The 18,129-nt window shown below is 33.3% G+C and overlaps 1 protein-coding gene across 1 annotated transcript; it reads left to right on the top strand.

The window, feature by feature from the left end:
* The first annotated feature begins 6,293 nt into the window (after positions 1 to 6,293).
* LOC149379249 (zinc finger protein ZAT11-like) lies at positions 6,294 to 7,176 on the top strand. Its single transcript, XM_089603281.1, has one exon. It carries the CDS (start codon positions 6,347 to 6,349, stop codon positions 6,914 to 6,916), a length of 570 nt encoding a protein of 189 aa, XP_089459407.1. The 5' UTR covers positions 6,294 to 6,346; the 3' UTR covers positions 6,917 to 7,176.
* The last annotated feature ends 10,953 nt before the right edge of the window (positions 7,177 to 18,129 follow it).

Below are 18,129 nucleotides of genomic sequence, written 5' to 3'. Positions count from 1 at the left end.
AATCTTAGCCTGGCCATCTCCCATCCATGTATATTCCTCTTGTCCATGTCAGTCATGTGCCAGCCTCTGTGACTGATCAATATGCTCAATCTGGTTCCTCTCATATGCACTCACCATTACATGCAGGTCTTGGTTCCTCTCATATGCCCTCACCATTGGCAGCAGGGTCAGGTTCTTCAGCTCCTCTTGCAGCTGAGTCACCTGTTGCAGCTGAGTCACCTGTTGCAGCTGTGTCTACAATTCAGCATGGTCCAGGAAATATTGTGATCAATCTTCCTGGTGCTGCCATCCCTGCTGAAAACACTCATCCTATGGTCACTCGGGTCAAGAATGGTGTGTATAAGCCTAAGGTGTTCAGTGCCTCTGTGGAACCAACGTCTGTTTCAGATGCATTTATCTTCTCCTGATTGGCATACTGCTATGACTGATGAGTACTTAGCGCTGATGAGGAATGAGACCTGGTATCTCACAGAGCTACCTGCTGATAGGAAAGCCATTGGTTGCAAATGGATCTTCAAGCTCAAGCACAATGCATATGGTACTTTGCATAGACACAAAGCTCGGCTTGTAGCTCAAGGGTATGGTCAGACAGCTGGTTTTGACTACACTGAAACCTTTTCACCAGTTGCCAAGCCAGTCACCATTAGGATTATTCTGACTATTGCTCTCTCTCGTGGCTGGACTGTGAGGCAGCTAGACGTGAATAATGCCTTTTTAAATGGTGATTTAGAGGAAGAAGTGTACATGGTTCAGCCTCAGGGATTTGGAGACCCTAACTACCCTACTCATGTGTGTCGTTTGAAGAAAGCTCTGTATGGCTTGAAGCAAGCTCCCCGGGCTTGGTTTGGGAAGCTGTCTCAAGCTCTCATCTCTCTGGGGTTTCACACTTCTAAGACTGATCATTCTCTATTCATCAGGTCTGATTCAGATGTTCAGGTCTACATTGTGGTCTATGTGGATGATATCTTGGTCACAGGCAGTGACACTAAGGCTGTTGAGACACTTATCACTCAACTTAGCTTGATGTTCTCAATGAAGGATTTAGGTCTACTGAATTTTTTCTTGGGTATTCAGGTTCTCAAAACTGAGTCTGGAATCCTTTTGTGTCAGACCAAGTATATCAAAGACCTGTTGAGCAAAGCCAAGATGCAGTTTGCACGATCATGTAACACTCCTATGACCAGCAGTCTCAAATTGACAGCCTATGGCAGTGATGCGGCTTATGATGCTCAATTTTATAGAAGCATTGTAGGGGGCTTCAATATGTCACAATCACGAGACCTGAGCTTGCATTCTCGGTGAATAAAGTGTGTCAGTTTATGCATTCTCCGCTTCAAAGTCACTGGTGTGCTGTGAAGCGCATACTTCGTTACTTGGCGGGCACGCTAGACGACTATGGCCTGCATCTTTCCAGTGTCTCTAACTTCAATATCACTGCCTTCAGCGATGCAGACTGGGGTGCGAACTCAGATGACCGGCGCTCAACCTCAGGTCATTGTGTGTTTCTAGGAGGCAACTTGGTTGCTTGGAGTTCAAGAAAACAACACACTGTGGCATGTTCTTCAGCAGAAGCAGAGTTCAGGAGTCTAGCTGGTGTGGTTTCTGAAGTCACATGGATTTCTTCATTATTGGACGAGTTGCAAATGCCACGCTCTCGAGTGCCTGATATCTGGTGTGACAATATCAGTGCTGTTATGCTTTCTGCTAATCCTGTTCTCCATGCCAGGACGAAGCATGTTGAGATGGATTTGTATTTTGTTCGTGACAAAGTTGCTCAGGGTAGTCTTCGCGTCAAACATGTCCCAGCGTGTGATCAAGTTGCAGACGTGCTTCCCAAGGCTATCTCTAGCTCAGCTTTTCCTGTTCTGCGTTCCAAACTCCATGTCACCAATCTGGATGACTTGAGTTTGAGGGGGGTTGTTAAGGCATCAGTGTGACGTGGCATTACTATCTCTCTCTTTAGTCTTGCTTGTGTCCTATGTGGCACACCTTTACTCTTTTACTGTTTCATTGGCTTAGTATTATAAATATCTCTGTTTTGTACTGCTTATTCACTTCAGTCAATACAATACAGTTACTCTCTCTCGAGCTCTCAATCTCTCTCTAGAATCTTGACAAGAGCCTAGTGCGATTCTCATAAATCTCCATGGCTCCAAAACAAAATACATGCCTACCTATAGAGATAGGGCTCAACCTCAAATCTAGAAGATCACAAGTCTAGGCCTCCCTCGCTGCAGAGGCAAGAGAGTAGATTGTCCCCCATCAACACGACCCTCAATCAAGGAATGTTTTTTTCGAGGCCCAAAGGAGGCTATCGACTAGCTTAACAATAGGCTTTCCATTGCCTCAAAAGTGAAAATCAATTTGCCAACTCCAAGGGTTGTGGATCCTAGTCCGAGAAGGATGAGTCAATTCCCTAAAATTGAGTTGTGCTGAAAAAAAAAATGAGAGGCAAATCAAAACAAAATGAGATATGAGACAAGCCGACGAAAAATCGAACGGAAAAAATGTGAAAAAAGAAAATAAAATACCGTTTTCGATGAAAACCGACATTCCGGTGCAGTAGATCAAATATCGTCGCACCCGATGCCTAAAATGTCGCACCCAAAAGTTCTTCGCGTGCGACTTTGGGTGCGACAAAGTCGCACCCGAAAGTCCGTCGCTAAAGGCTTCGGGTGCGACTTGAAGTAGTGGTGGAAAATCGAATGGAAATAATGTTACATAATATGTTATATATATATATATATATATATATGTATGTATGTATGTATATATATATATGTATGTATGTATGTATGTATTTTTTTTAATTTTATTTGAGATTTATGCCAACTATATTTTATAGTTTTCAATATTTAATTGTCTTTTCACAAATATAATATCAAAACTCTCAGTAATTTCAGTCTCAACGTATTTATACCCAATACATATATCTAGTTGTATAAATGTGTATATACATATGTGTATATATATATCTTTATAATTTATATGAGACACATTTTTAATAACTTCATTTATAATAATTATAAATTTACTGTTATTTTTTATATGATTTTTATATTAAAATCATCGACTTACATATTTTATATTAAAATTGTATAAAACATAACAAGATTGTAACTTTGTCTAGTGGTAAACACTAGTGCACCCAAAGCGTAGGTCTTGAGTTTGAATTTCAATTGTGCAAATTTTCTCTAACTTTTAATAACATGACGTAGACATTCGATGAAAAATGAAGATATTCGACGAAAAAAGACAAAACAAAAAATGACGATATTTGACAAAAAAAACGACGACAAAGTGAAAAGGAGGCTATTCATCGGCTATTTTTTGCTCCCGCAGTGCCATCACTGTCGATTTTCGCTGGAATTCGTCGAAATTGAAAAGCAGTGAAAGAAACTAACTATTTCATTCGCTAGAATAACCTCAAGGGAGCGGATAGGAGCAACCCAAAAATAATAAAGAAAATGAGCAACTATAAAAGACAGAGAATAAGGAGGAACAAATGGACATTCAAACGCTCAAAAAAAAAAAAAAAACTCTCATATAAATAAACCTTTCATTATGTACGCTCTTTAGAACAGATTAGTCTGTTTGTATAGAGAAAGTTTGGTATAAAATCTTCATAAAGTCGAACGTTTCTAATCTGCGACGTGAATATATATTTCATTCAACAATTATATAGTAAAAATAAAAGGAAGGCAATGTATGGTTAAACTTACATGTATATGTTATAGTTTATTACGAATATACTACCCCAGGTTGACTTGTATCCGTAGTTTACTTGACAAAGGCTATGTTTAGATTTGCCTATTTTTCGTTTTTATTAGATAAGAAGACAAATAATATCCAACGACCTAATTACAATTCGGAGAAAAATAACAAATATAGCGGAGTATAGCTTTCCTACATGCTCTCTATGTATAGTGTGAACATAGCATATCGTTGAAACTTTGAATATAATTTTTTATAGTTAGGTTCAAATAATTAGTACATAATTGATACTGAAATTTCCATATATATAATCCGGTTACTTTTTCACATTGCTTAGTTGAAACTTGAAAACAATCCCCAACTAATACTACCTATGTTATACTATTAAAATATACATGTGTGTATTGTGTATCTAACCCGGTCCATTAGCTTTTGATTATATCTTGGTCTTAATATATATATATATATTAAAATAGCACCTGTAATGTAATTATTAGAATTTGTTCATATTTTTCAACAGAATCATCGAATTATTCACTAGTTCATATTTAGTAATTTAATTTATATTATATTCCAAAAATATCTAATTAGAATATATATGCATACATGCAAATATTTATAAGATTTTTATATATGGAAATGCAAAATTCTTCGTATAAATATCAATGAAATTAGATATTTAGTTATGAAAATTAGTAATTGTTGTTACGTATGTTGTTGATATATTCTTTTAGTGTAAGTTTATTTGGCAAGATATCTTGCAATATACCCCAAGAGATTAGGGGTGTTGATCATCAAAACCGCCAAACCGAACAACCCGATCATCCAAACCATACCGCACTCTTTTTTAAACCGCCCCATTAAAATTCGATGAACTTGGTTGTAACCAACCCAAATCGCAATTGTTTCGGGTTGGTTTGGTTTTTTATAGTCGTGAGATTGGGTTGAACCAAACCAACCCGATAGTGATAATTATTTAATTTTTGTAAGATTGCGAATAGTTTATGTGTACTATTGTTAAAAAAACTATTATTTTTAATAATATTATACTTAAATAAAAAATACTCAATATTAAACTTTATTATTTACGACTACATGAAAACTTGGTAATTAAAAATATGCGTAATTTTTATTTTAATACATAATTTTTTTAAAGATAAGTAAAATTTTAATTTTATTTGATAAAACGTTCTAGATATAATATACGTATATGATTTTTATTCGAGTTATAAAGTCATTTGTCGACCATTATAATCCGAAAAAACCAACCCAAACCAACCCGATTATTTTCGGGTTGGTTTGGTTTGGTCTCGACGCATCCATTCGCACTGTTAGATTTTTTTAGACGTGCACGATCGACGGACTGAGAAACTAATTGTGTAATGTCTGTGGTGTAATTCTCTAGACAGTATTTCGGATTTATTGAGTGTTAAAGAGTTTTTTGGGTTTTGTGATTTCGTAATTGATTATTCACGAGCGTTGACATTAAAGATTACCTAACACTTGGAAGAGTGTTTGAGAGTGGAAGTGAGAGGATCTCAGAGTCAGGGGAAAATATGAGTTGAATTTCACGGATATTAATAGAAAAGTGGCATTGAAGCGGAGATCATTCATATAAGTTCATATTGTTGTACTATTGACTACTTTTCATATCGTGAATTTTCTTTTCACTGGGTAGACTGCCTTCAAGAGTATATGACGTTGCACCGAACTAAGTTATCATTCTGTGTTATTTATCTTTACGTATTGCTTTATATTTATTCATCTATTACATCATAATAGATTATTGTATACATTGACTCTATATTATACGACATTTTATTTATTACTAAACACAATTTCAAAAGTACTTTAAGAATGTTAATATATCAAACATTGAGATATAAGAATAGTATTAATTTGGAAGGAAAAATCGCAAAGAAACATGTATAAGAAGTTACAGTTCCATTCAAAATTGTCATGTTGCATGTGTTTTATTTACATGTCGCATGAACTTTATAATTTATAATTTTCCACTAAGAGACTCGTCCAGTTACTATTCCTAGTTTCATACGGATCAGGAATGGATCTAAGCCAACAAGTTTAGACCAGACTTAGTATAGGAAAATAACTAACCAAAGCATGTATTATGTGATATTCTTCTAGAACAATTAAAGACATTATTTTCATTATTATCATATATATCACTACTTAGAACTGAGATATTCATTTCCGGTTTGCGTAGATCAGCAAGTGGATTTTCCTCTTGCGCCTCCTACATAACTTTCTTTCAACGGAAATCCTTTCCATTTTTTGATATATTAATCAGGAAAAAAAAACCCCCGACCCAAAAGCAAGAGAGAGAGAGAGAGACAGAGAGAGGGAGAGAGAAGGAAAAGAGAGAAAAGTAAGTTACCTAACCTATGTACATACAGCTATGTTGCTATTTATTTCCACCCCAAAAAATAACGAAACTTATCTCCAAATGAAAGGTCAAATGCTGCAAAAATGTCAACTCAAACGAATTAGTCTCGTTTGACCAAACTGTACCACAATACGCTATAAATATCATATTCTATAACAACCCTAAAAACGTTCACAATAAAAATTCATTCTCTCTCTCTCACTCATACGTACGGTACACAAATTCAGGATGAAGAGAAGCATATCCGAAAGAGATCACCATCAGTACGAAAACCTAACGATGGCGAACTGCTTGATGTTCCTCTCCCGGAATAACAACACCGGCTGCGACCGGTTCGAGTACTCCGCGGCAGCGCCGGCGAGTTCTCCGGCGGCGCAGCGCGTGTTCGAGTGCAAGACGTGCAACCGCCAGTTCCCCTCGTTCCAGGCCCTGGGCGGCCACCGAGCCAGCCACAAGAAGCCCAGGCTCTCCGCCGCCGCCGACGGCTCCGACTCCGGCGGATCTCCGGCCAAGCCCAAGACGCACGAGTGCACCGTCTGCGGCCTCGAGTTCGCCATCGGCCAGGCGCTCGGCGGCCACATGCGGCGCCACCGCACCGCCGCCTCCGATCCAGTCTCCGCCGTTGCCGGGCCCCACCACTATCCCCTTTGGATTCCATCCGATCTTCTCGCTCCGGTGGTGAAGAAGATATCCGGGAATAGCGGCCGGAGGGTTTTGAGTTTGGATCTCAACTTGACTCCGTTAGAGAATGATATCAAGATTCTTCAGCTTGGGAAGCCCTTGGTTAATATCTTCTGATTATTGATCCTTATATATATCTTCTAGATTTGTTTATTTTTTTATATGATATTTAGTTAGAATAATTATGTTGGTATATATATAAGGCCGATCGATCGATGAGAGGAGTTTTTTACTCTTTTTATTATATATGTATTTTTTTGGCATATGCTTCAGACATATTTTTCTTATCTCTGTTTCGAATTTCGATTATATTTCTGCTACCTCTTTTTTTGTTCTTGTTCAGTACATATATATACTTTATATATAGTTTATGCATTTTCGGTACCTTTGTAAATTTGATTATTACAGAGCATATATATATGTATGTATGTATACACACACATATATCCATTCCGTGATTTTCTTCATTTCTTTTGTCATTGATGTTTGAATTAATGGACGTGATTGATTATACATACAAATAATTTGTGTAATTGATCATTTGTTTAATTATATTTAGAGCTAAAGTGAATTTTCTTGATTTTCTTAATCACAAATTTGTGTAATTAATTTGTGATCAAGACAGTGTATGTTAATTCTCATGAAGAACGGGCAAAGTCTAGTCCGAAGACGACTTTAATTAATGAAAGAAAAAAATTGAGCATTTTGTGCAGCATTACAAACTAATAGTATTTTGTGTAGCCCCATCCAGGAAAACAACTTTTTAGTACTTTCATGAATTTTTTATATCGTTTCAGAAACCATTAATTACGGTCTGGGGTATAGAAGTTCTTACCCACAATACGTCATAATTTAATTAAGACAGTCAATAAATAATAGAAAAGGAAATGCATGTATCCGATTGTGGTGTAAATTAATTATTATCGTGACTCACGGAGTATTTGTCCTTTTTCATAATTGAAATAATATCTAAGTAGTGGTTTACTTAAACAAATCGTTCAAGAATGATTATCTATTAAGTATTAACTACTCTAACTAATGCAATCAACGTATACTTCGTGTAGTACATGTTTAGGCAATTAATATAATATTGTTCGACCTTTAAATTTGTCACTGATGTCATGCAGACGAAATCCAAGCTCGCTTCTAGTGATAACTAACTGTATAAATATTAAAAAAAAACCATTTCTCATATAATTGCTTTCATCATAAAAAAATATAATATAAGAAATGGTAAGTTAGATATTCACGCATAGTACCGTACAATTTGTCATAAATATATGAAAGGTCATTCACACTTAAAAATTTCATGTCACCCCTTATAATTAAATGTATCCTTCACATCTTAAATACTAAAAAGTCTCACAATATATCAATATTTTCAAGATAATATTTCGTGAATTAAATCTTTTAAAAAAAGTCTTCTACAGTCAGTACAATAGTAGTCTTTGCACGGTGTTTGTTCATTGTTGGGACGTAGCTTGTTAGAATTGTCTCATGTATGAAAAGGAAAGAGAAACCAATACTGACTCCAAAAATTAATTTCTTTGTTTGGTGGAGACTAATTTTGAGTACTTGGCACGTTGCATGCCTTACAAGTAAAATTAATATGCTTCTAATTCTTTGTACAATTAATGCAAGTTAATACATTTGTCTCTGATTTTCTATCTTATTTCCTCTGCCTTTATGGATGTAGTATTTCAAAAGAGTTAGAAATTCTAGGGTGGCGGTGGGATATCCCCACAAGGCCATAGCGTGAGGCTGATGTGTGTGTATATATATGTATATGATTTCTCCGTACTTAATAGCAATTGGTGGTACTACATATACGAATTTGCATGGAAGTTTCGTAATAGATGCTATTGCACGATATCGACATCCTGGCGAGAAATCTTTATCATAATTTAAAACTTAACAGTTAGTATATTTATTAAGCACTATTTAGATTAATATATATATATATATATATATATACACCTAATTCAAACTTTATTGTCAATGTTATAGTGATTAGTTTGTAGGTAAATGTATAGTTACCATTTTTATTGTTAATTTTGGAAATCTACAACTATTTCAACACAGATAGATAGAGATATATATGTGTATACATATATATATACATATATAGGGACGGAGCAAAAAAAAACCTCAGAGGGACTCATTTGGGAAAAAAAAATTAGGGGAGCTAATTTGTAAATTTAGATAGTAAAAATGATAATTTTTTAAAAAAAAATTAGTCAAAAGTGTAAATATTTTTTTTAGGGGACTTGAGTTCCCTCTCCACTTACTGGAGCTCCGTCCCATGATATATGTGTGTGTGTGTGTGTATATATATATATATATATATATATATATATCCATTAAGTAGGTATATAGTCATATTTATAGTTTCACATTACTATATAACCAACGTTTCGTAAATCTTAGGTAGATAGTCACGTTCATATATTTACACGCGTAAATTAACATAAATACCCACCATTTTAATTTCAATGAAGGGCGAACCAAGAATGTCACGTCATGTTTATGGCTATTTATCTAAGATTTTCGAAACGGTAGTTGGCTAGTTAACTAATTATATATATATATATATATATATATATATATATACACACATCTATATAATATACAAAAAATTAGGAAAATAATTTACCATACGTTGATTATTTAGCAATTTCAAACGTTTAAATTGATTATTTTTCTAATGAACCATATATATATATATATATATATATATATATATATATATATATAGATAGATAAACAAGAAAACTGATAACTAATTTCTTGGGCGATCAGAAAACAAAGTAGCAATGATCAACTTTCTTTGTTTTTTTGTTTTTGTTTTTTGTTTTATCTCTGCGTATTTAGTAACTTGGAGGAAATCTAACGTTAGGGTTTTTCGAAATCTCAGCTTGTAGTAATAGCTGGTTTAATTGGCTATGCGATGACAAAAACTTCATCGCTTCCTTTCATGACAACCCTAAAATACGTCATAACAATGATCTTTAATGACACTTCTTTTTCATGCACTCGCAAAAGGATTATGCTTTTTACGCCTCTTTGCCATAACCAATCATTTTTTATATATTTGGTTTTGATAGAGGTGCGTTGTTTCTGCCTTCAACTCTTGAAAAGAATTTAGCAATTAAATATTTAAATGGCTTCGTGCGTAATTCAAAGCTCAATTACTTTTGGTTTGGGTAGAAAAAAAAAACTGCATCAATACTTTTGCTCAACTGACAAGCTTTTAACAGTAACGAATCAACATTTCAAAAAAAAAAAAAAACGTTTGGAACACAAATGAAACAAATAGTAGAAATAAACAACGAAAAACACGCGCATAAGACTTTTCAAAAAGCTTCTCAAAGTCGCTATGAGAGTCATCCTAAGACTCATACTTTGGTATTTCAAGCGGATCCAATGAGCTACTTTTTAATAGAATTCAAACTTTGTTTTGTTTGAAATTTGTTAGGGTTAACTAGAAAATATGCACTAGTTTACCCTTATTTTCAAAACACTGCAACATTCGAGAAAAATGATTTTTTTTTACAAAAATTTAGCGATATAAGTCACGTAAACATAAGCGTTTACGTTTTAGCCAACGTTTTGTAAATTTTTCGTAAATAACCAAAAACTTTTGTAAATATTTCGTAAATGGCCGTATTTACTATAAATTTATTCTGCGTTTTTTATTTTTTTGATAGCGTAAATAGATTTACGTGGCTATTTACAAAAAATTAACGAACCGTTAGCTATTTCAAAATGTCTAACGGGTTTCATATGGCTAGATAGCCACTGTACCCATTTTTTCCTTTTTTTTATAATCCAAAAATTATGAACTGAAAATTATTCTCGTTTCCCGTGACGTATTTATTTATATTCATTTGTATATTCATGTTTTATAATTGCCTTACCACAAGGTGGATGGTAAATTATGTTGGTGGATCCTTTGTGACATAGGTTTTAGTTTGGCAAAACAAATTGTAACAATTGTTCAAGTCAAAGCTGCAAGAACTAAGAAGTTATTCAACCAAGTTCAAGACCCGAGGTACTTTCGTCAGTTTTCTCCATCGCGAACTTCACTAAAAAATATTTGCGTTTTTAGTTTCTAAAATCATGGAGATCCGATTGGATTTGATTTCCAAATCGTTTTAATTTGGGCAAATTCTTTTATTGACCCTTATAAAACCTCCCTAGGGTTTCATTAGGTTAATTGACAGTTTATACGCGCCGACTTTATCCTTAAACCAGCCTCTCTGCTAAGATATCTTCATCGACAACTGGTTCAAGGAACTTGTTGTTGCTGTGCTTTATTTGTACAAAGTTTTGTGAGTGCGTGTTTTGCGTTGATACGCTGAGAAGATATTTGGGAAAGGATCGTGTGATCTGCGACAGGAAGAGTCGCGTGAAAAAGATAGGGAGTCTTTGATTTGATGAGGAGAGCTTAGATTTCCGTCCACACCGTCCATAGAAGTGAGTCAAAGACGAAGATGTTTGCAGAAGGGAGTTTGTCAAACTTAATATTCTTGTACCTTTGACTATTTGAGTTACTGGATCGCTTTTCACCACCGGACGTATCAGTCCTCCTGAGTATGTGATTTATCACAGAACAAGATCACCAATTCCGTGTGTCCGTTATTGTTTTCTGTTTGATTGTCGATTTAATGAGTTGATCAACAAGTAGTTTCACCAACATAGTTGAACAACATTTTCCGTACACGTTCAGTAATTTCATGTCTTGTTTTCCCTTCCAATTTTTGTCTTTTTCATGATTCTTATATGATAATCAACCTATTTTATAATACTGCGTCTCTTTTTATTTGGCATATGAAACGTGTTAGTCTCACATTAGTGGAGATCTTAATATAAACTAACTTATAAAGTGAGGATAAGAAGGTGGATTATTAGATTTAAAATATTTAGTTTCTCATGGTTTCTTCCTAAATAAAAAATAAAAAATTGTAGTCCGAAACAAGAATTAGTTTATAGACTAGTAGAGGGGTTGGAGCAGAGAATTTTTTGATAAATTATTTGGGTAAATGGGAAACGGATGTTGAGAGATAGAGACTTTTTAAATTATATCGTGATTGACTTTTATTGCCTTTGCATAAATTATGTTAGGACTATACGGAAACTAAACAGTTATATAGTAGTTGGTTGTACAAAATGATTTCAATAAATCATCACTAAACCATCGTCTAGGTCAGCGTCATCATTATGAACCTGGCCAGGTAAAGCAAGACAAGGAAGAGCCTACTTGTCCTTTAATTAAGATCATTTAATTATATAAGCACTTGATCTTCGTTACTGTGTGTGTATATACACGTATTATGAACACACAAAAATGGTTACAATTGTTTAATGAAGAACCAACAGAGCCAAACAACATAAATTGACTTGGTGAAATTAAATAAAACAGCCTAATTTATCTTAGATAGAAAATAATTAGAAAGTTGTAGATAATAGGTGAGAACTCTAACGAGTAGTTGCGTATGTGAGCGTCTCGCTCATCTACTTATGATTTGGCTATTTTCGTATGTGTCCATGGTTTGTACGTCGAATTGAACAGCGATTACACAATATTTTGGTGTTATATAATGATCTGTTTCTTTGGTGGTAACTATCGAGTATGTGACTTCGAGCGGTTACTTCTTTTGTTGACACTACAACAATATATACTTTTAGACACGCCTAGAATTTAACGTGAGAAATCATGTCTATTTTCAGAGTTTTAGACCTGAAAATAATAGTTCTAGACGCGAAAATCGTGTTTGCATCTAAATTTTTGTAAAATTTAGACGGTATAAATCACCTAATGTTTTTAATTTAAAATTTTTAAGACACGAGAACTCGTGTCAATATGTTAGGTTATTTTTTCATTTTAATTTCTTCTTTTCCTTCGCTCATCCAACCCCATATTGTTCATGCTCGACTAACGACTTGTCCGTGCCCACTTCCCAATTACGTGAAAAAAATGAACTAAACTAAACATTTATTTTCTCTTTTGTAATAGTTTGATTATTCGTGTATATTTAGAGATAATCTTGTCCATATTATGCATCGTGCTCCGCCTATTTATATTAGGTAGTTTTGTGTATTTACAGGATAATGATTGTAACATTTTTATTGGTTAAAAATACTATTGCGATATCCCTTTGTATAATCTCACAGGTGATACTAAATCAATTATAAGTAATTGTTTACTACTTTTTTTTTCTTTAATTAATAGCCACAGAAGGCACCGTGGATACCGCCAAGGACTCCCACCTTGAGTATGTGATAAACTTGGCTAAATCTTTTTCTACTATCATTTTCTAATACGTAAGGTTTTAACATGTTGGCATAACAAAACAAAAATAATAATTAATTCAGATTAAGAATTCAACATGACAACATATATCACACACGCCAACAAAATCACGATCGAAATAATGTACTACTTCAAACTTCAAAGTCCAAATTCATTTGAAATTCTATCCCAATAATTTGAAAACAGAGAGAGGAATTGAATTCAATAAATAAAAAAGAAGTCCAAAAAAATGTGCTTACAAAGTCAGATGAATAATTATTAAGATTTGAGAGAGTTTGAGCAGAAACGGTCCTTTTTGGTGTGTCTGTTTATTATTTGATATGGTCCCATCGGGCAACTATGACTTGAGATAGTATGGGTTGACATCCATAGCCAAAAAATAATTGTCTAAAAACGACACGAAATAACACCACATTAATGAGACTGTAACTCACGAAGCGTCCTATTTTTTTATTCTTTTTTTTTTCTCATTTTCTTTTTCATTCCTTCTATAAATTTTGCTTAGTTCCTTGTATGACGATAAAATGAAGACATATCGCCAATCAATCAATAAGTGTAAAAAAATATTTGTGCAAATTATTCCACTGCTTGCGAATATTGTGGAAGTACGTACGTACAGGCAAGAACGTGATCTTTTCAAGAATTTAATAGTGGGCATTAAATAATATATTGTCCTCATCATCGTGTACGCAAAGCCCCAAGCTAACTCAAAGGTAGTTATAAAAGTCAAATGATACATAATGAAGTGTTGAATGATAGGAGATATACAGTAAACCAAAAATAGCTTATCAAAACTTAAAATAAGCAAATATCTCTCTTTGGTATAATGATAAAACATTGAGCCAACTAAAATACCCGTAGATTAGTACCCCATTTTTAATCAAACACCCCATTTTATAACTATTTATATATGTATGTTAATATCAATGAACGAAACAAAGTATAACACGAATAAAAAACACGAACATTTTCACCTTATTTATTGGGGTAAATACTCGTTTATAGCTATGTGTCGACGATAGTTCTGTTAGACTCAATGATCAAGAATAGCCCATGCAAAAGGAATATCGGTCACACAGTGAGAGAATGAATGCCAATGCTATCACAATCGGAAATACCTTATTTGTGCAGACCTTCGAGTTGGACACTTTTTTTTAACACAACGTTAACGTATTTATTATGAACTTGAGTAATGGTATATATTAGTTTTTTTTATAGCCCGACGATGATGGTTACGTTAACTAGAATGTTGTTCCGGCACCGACTCTATGTCAACACGTATGGATTAAAATGTTAATTATAAATACAATTTTTTATTTTTTAATTATTATAATTCTCATTAGTATTATTTCATAGCCAAAATTCACAAGGTTATATTAGATATTGAACTATTTTATTGAGAATCCTGATTGACCATTTTACAGTCTAACCTTTGAAGATGGTAACATTTAAAGTGGTGTGGTTCCTGTTTTCTTTTATAATAACTTTGATTCTTACAAGCTCACTAGTAATGTCCCACGCTAATTTCAAGTGGTTTGTTTTTTTTATTATTATCCTTGTCGTAACAATCAGAAGAATAAACTTTCAAAAAATATATAGCGATATACGAATTAAAACCCCGGCAAACCAAACAGAAGTGCTTGTTAGTTTTTACACGATATTTTATCTAGCCTACGTAAAACTACCCCTATATTATTTTTAGTACTATTAGAAAAGTCAACGGTCTATTTTGCTAGGAAGCCTGGAACAACGAAGCTAATAATTATAATAGTCATAACTTATTAATATTATTATAATTATAATTATAAAGTCAGACGATATAACTGTGTATCACAACACTTTCGTTACTCCACAATAAGTAAATATATACTTTTCACACTAAATGATTTGGTTCTCTCTATACGCACCAATTCTTGTTTTTTTTGCTTAATTGGTTCTTAAATTTCTGAAGTAGTGACACATTGATCTCTATTCTTATTTTCTTGACATGCGTGATCCTAGAACTTTCTGCTAACTTCAACAAACAAAAAAACAATTTGGACGAAAATGAACATGTGCTTTGCACATAACTCACCATTCAGGATTATTATACTAAAAAAAATGACTTTTCAATATATTATGCTTTGCTAAATTACTCGTTAAATATTATTCATGTAGCACATATTTATTTCCGTTCATTTTTTTAGATGTAAATTGACAAAAGAACCTCATATGCTAGCTAAAGTTGAATAGTTCAGGGGATTCCCGAGGGGATTTTGGGCGGCAAATAAAATATAAGGGTCAAGTTGCAACTTGAAAATTTTAGCGTCCACTGCAGCAATCTTTGATTCATTTCTGAGGTATACAATTAAAAGTTCATTGTAGCAAACAATATTGAATACACAAATATACTGACAACAACGAATATGACTTCCTAGCATAATTGGAAATAAATATATAATGCAGTTACTATATAATTTTTGTAATTAAAAAAAAATATTTACGAGAAGAATATTTCAATGAAAGCACATGTAGCTTGACTAAGTGTTTATGTTTTAATCAAATCCATGACTGGCTATAGTCAACAACTTAAGCGCTGAATATTGTACTTTATAGCTGATAATCTTGACAATCACTAGTTATATCTCTATGAACGAATAAACCTAGAACTATTAATTTTAATTTTATAAGGTTGATTAACATCGATTTCTACAGTTGTTTAAGCTCAAGTGATGAATGGTATGAGGTATAAGTTTGAATATCACTGAAAACAGCAGCTAAAAAAAATTAATTAAAAACCTTAAGTTATCCAATGGGGAAGCCTGCTACAAATATATCTTAAGATTTAAGAATTTTCCAATGTTAATATCACACAAAATTTGAATACCTAAATATAGACATTCACGTTTTGGTCAATTCAGAAGATTATGCAAATGCTAATTTTTACTTGTTTTGTTCACCGTCTCAACTTTAAACTTATATTATAAATTTCGATTTGAATATTTTATAAAAATAAAGCAATTGCTTGTATACAATGACATTTTACTTTGAATTGAATGAGTTAGGGATACTATATTTCTCAAAAATTGAAAATAAGCGAAAAATTAAATTTGAAATTGATGTCTAACACTCTAACCCTTGACATTTTCAATTCCAATTATAAAGTGAGAATTCAATTCAAATCAAACACTTTGACTATAATTAAATCTTTTAATTAAGGGGATTTCTCACAAATATATTTCAGTGAAGAAAATGTGGGAAATAAATAGATGCGTCATTCGGGATGATTAATTTTTTATATTAACATATATAATCTGTGCCTTCAAATATCATAAACGGGGTATTTTATAATGATATATGTATGTTAATATCATAAATGGGAAATTAATTATTAAGGTGATTTCTCGTTGACCGCAAAATGATAATTTCTCATTAACCACAAATAAATTTCAGTCAATTTCCCGCAAAATGGGGTATTTTATTTATCGTAAAATGGGATATTTTAGTCAATTTACGAGTGTAAATACGTGGACGTGGTTATTTATCAAATATTTGCTAAAAAATAGTTAAATAGCCATTCAAAAGAGTAAATATAGCTAACTTACTAATTATTGGTAATTTTTATCATTTCAATGAACAATATCGAATATTGTCATCATATGATCAAAACCCTAAATTCGTTAAAGGTAAATATTAAAAATTGAAAAACTAAAGCATTGCATTTTTTAAAAATAGTACAATATATGTATAGTTACGTGACTAGGCCATATGTCTAAGTCCCTCTATGACTTTTGCCTTATTTTTTACTATATTTTTAATTATCAGATACATGGGCGGAGCTGAGTAGGGCTCAAGAGGGTCCAATGCTCCTCTCAACTTTTAAAAATGGGTCCATTGGCTATCTAGCCACATGAAATGTTAGAATTTTGAAATAGCCAACATTTCGTTAATTTTTTGTAAATAGCCACATAAATTTATTTACACTATAAAAATTAACAAAAAATGCTGAGTAAATTTCTAGTAAATATGGTTATTTACGAAATATTTCCAACAGTTTTTGGCTATTTACAAAAAATTTACAAAACGTTGGCTAAAACACAAACACTTCTATTTATGTGGCTTATATCACTAAATTTTTGTTTAAAAATTGTAAATATTTTTACCGTATAATTTTCATAAAATTTTATAATTTTAGCTCAAATTTATATAAATTTTTTAGCATGATACCAGTTGCTCCTATTATCCTAATCCATACTTTTTGTCAATTTTATTCGGCATGATATGTGTAAGTTCGCTAAACATACTAGTTGCTCCTATTATCCTAATCCATACAAATCATCTTGTCTATTTGCAACCATACACAGTGATATCTGGGGACCCTAAAAAATTCCAAATATTACTGGTGCTCGATGGTTGTATTCTTTATTGATGACCACACGAGACAAGCTAGGTATACATGATGAAACACAAGTAAAAAACAGTCGACCTGTTTAAATCCTTCCACAAAACCATACAAACGCAGTTCACCTCCATATCCATTGTCCATACTGACAATGCTCGAGATTATTTTAACATAGAGCTCATTTCTTTTTTCAAAACCCAAGGCTTAGTTCACTCCAGTCATGTGCTCATACTCCTCAACAAAATGGGGTAGCTGAGCGAAAATATCGACATCTTCTTGAGGTCACCTGAGCTATCATGTTCTCCTCAAATGTCTCATCTCACTTATAAGGAGAAGCAGTTCTGACAATCACCTACCTCATAAATCGAATGCCATCTCGGATCCTAAACTTCAGAATTACAGCTCGTGTCCTCCTTGAAAAATACCCTCAAATACAACTCATTTCCACACTCCTACCAAAAGTGTACAAATGTTCCGTATTTACTCACATATACAATCAAGGGAAACTTAAGTTAAAATTAACGAAGTGTACATTCATAGATTCCTCGGTCACTCGGAAGGGATATAAGCGCTAAACACTTCCAGCGCCTTCCAAACATTATACCCATGTCCAGCCCTTCGAGCTCGGAACGCTCA

This window comes from Urtica dioica, chromosome 12 (genome assembly GCF_054948205.1).
Source record: "Urtica dioica subsp. dioica isolate 48M chromosome 12, U.dioica_male_clone48M_v1_H2, whole genome shotgun sequence".
Classification (NCBI taxonomy): domain Eukaryota; kingdom Viridiplantae; phylum Streptophyta; class Magnoliopsida; order Rosales; family Urticaceae; genus Urtica; species Urtica dioica.
This window is presented reverse-complemented; position numbering and strand designations above follow the sequence as displayed.

Excerpts from the sequence above, each read along its gene's own strand:
- LOC149379249 (XM_089603281.1), top strand. The coding sequence starts at position 6,347 with ATGAAGAGAAGCATATCCGAAAGAGATCACCATCAGTACGAAAACCTA.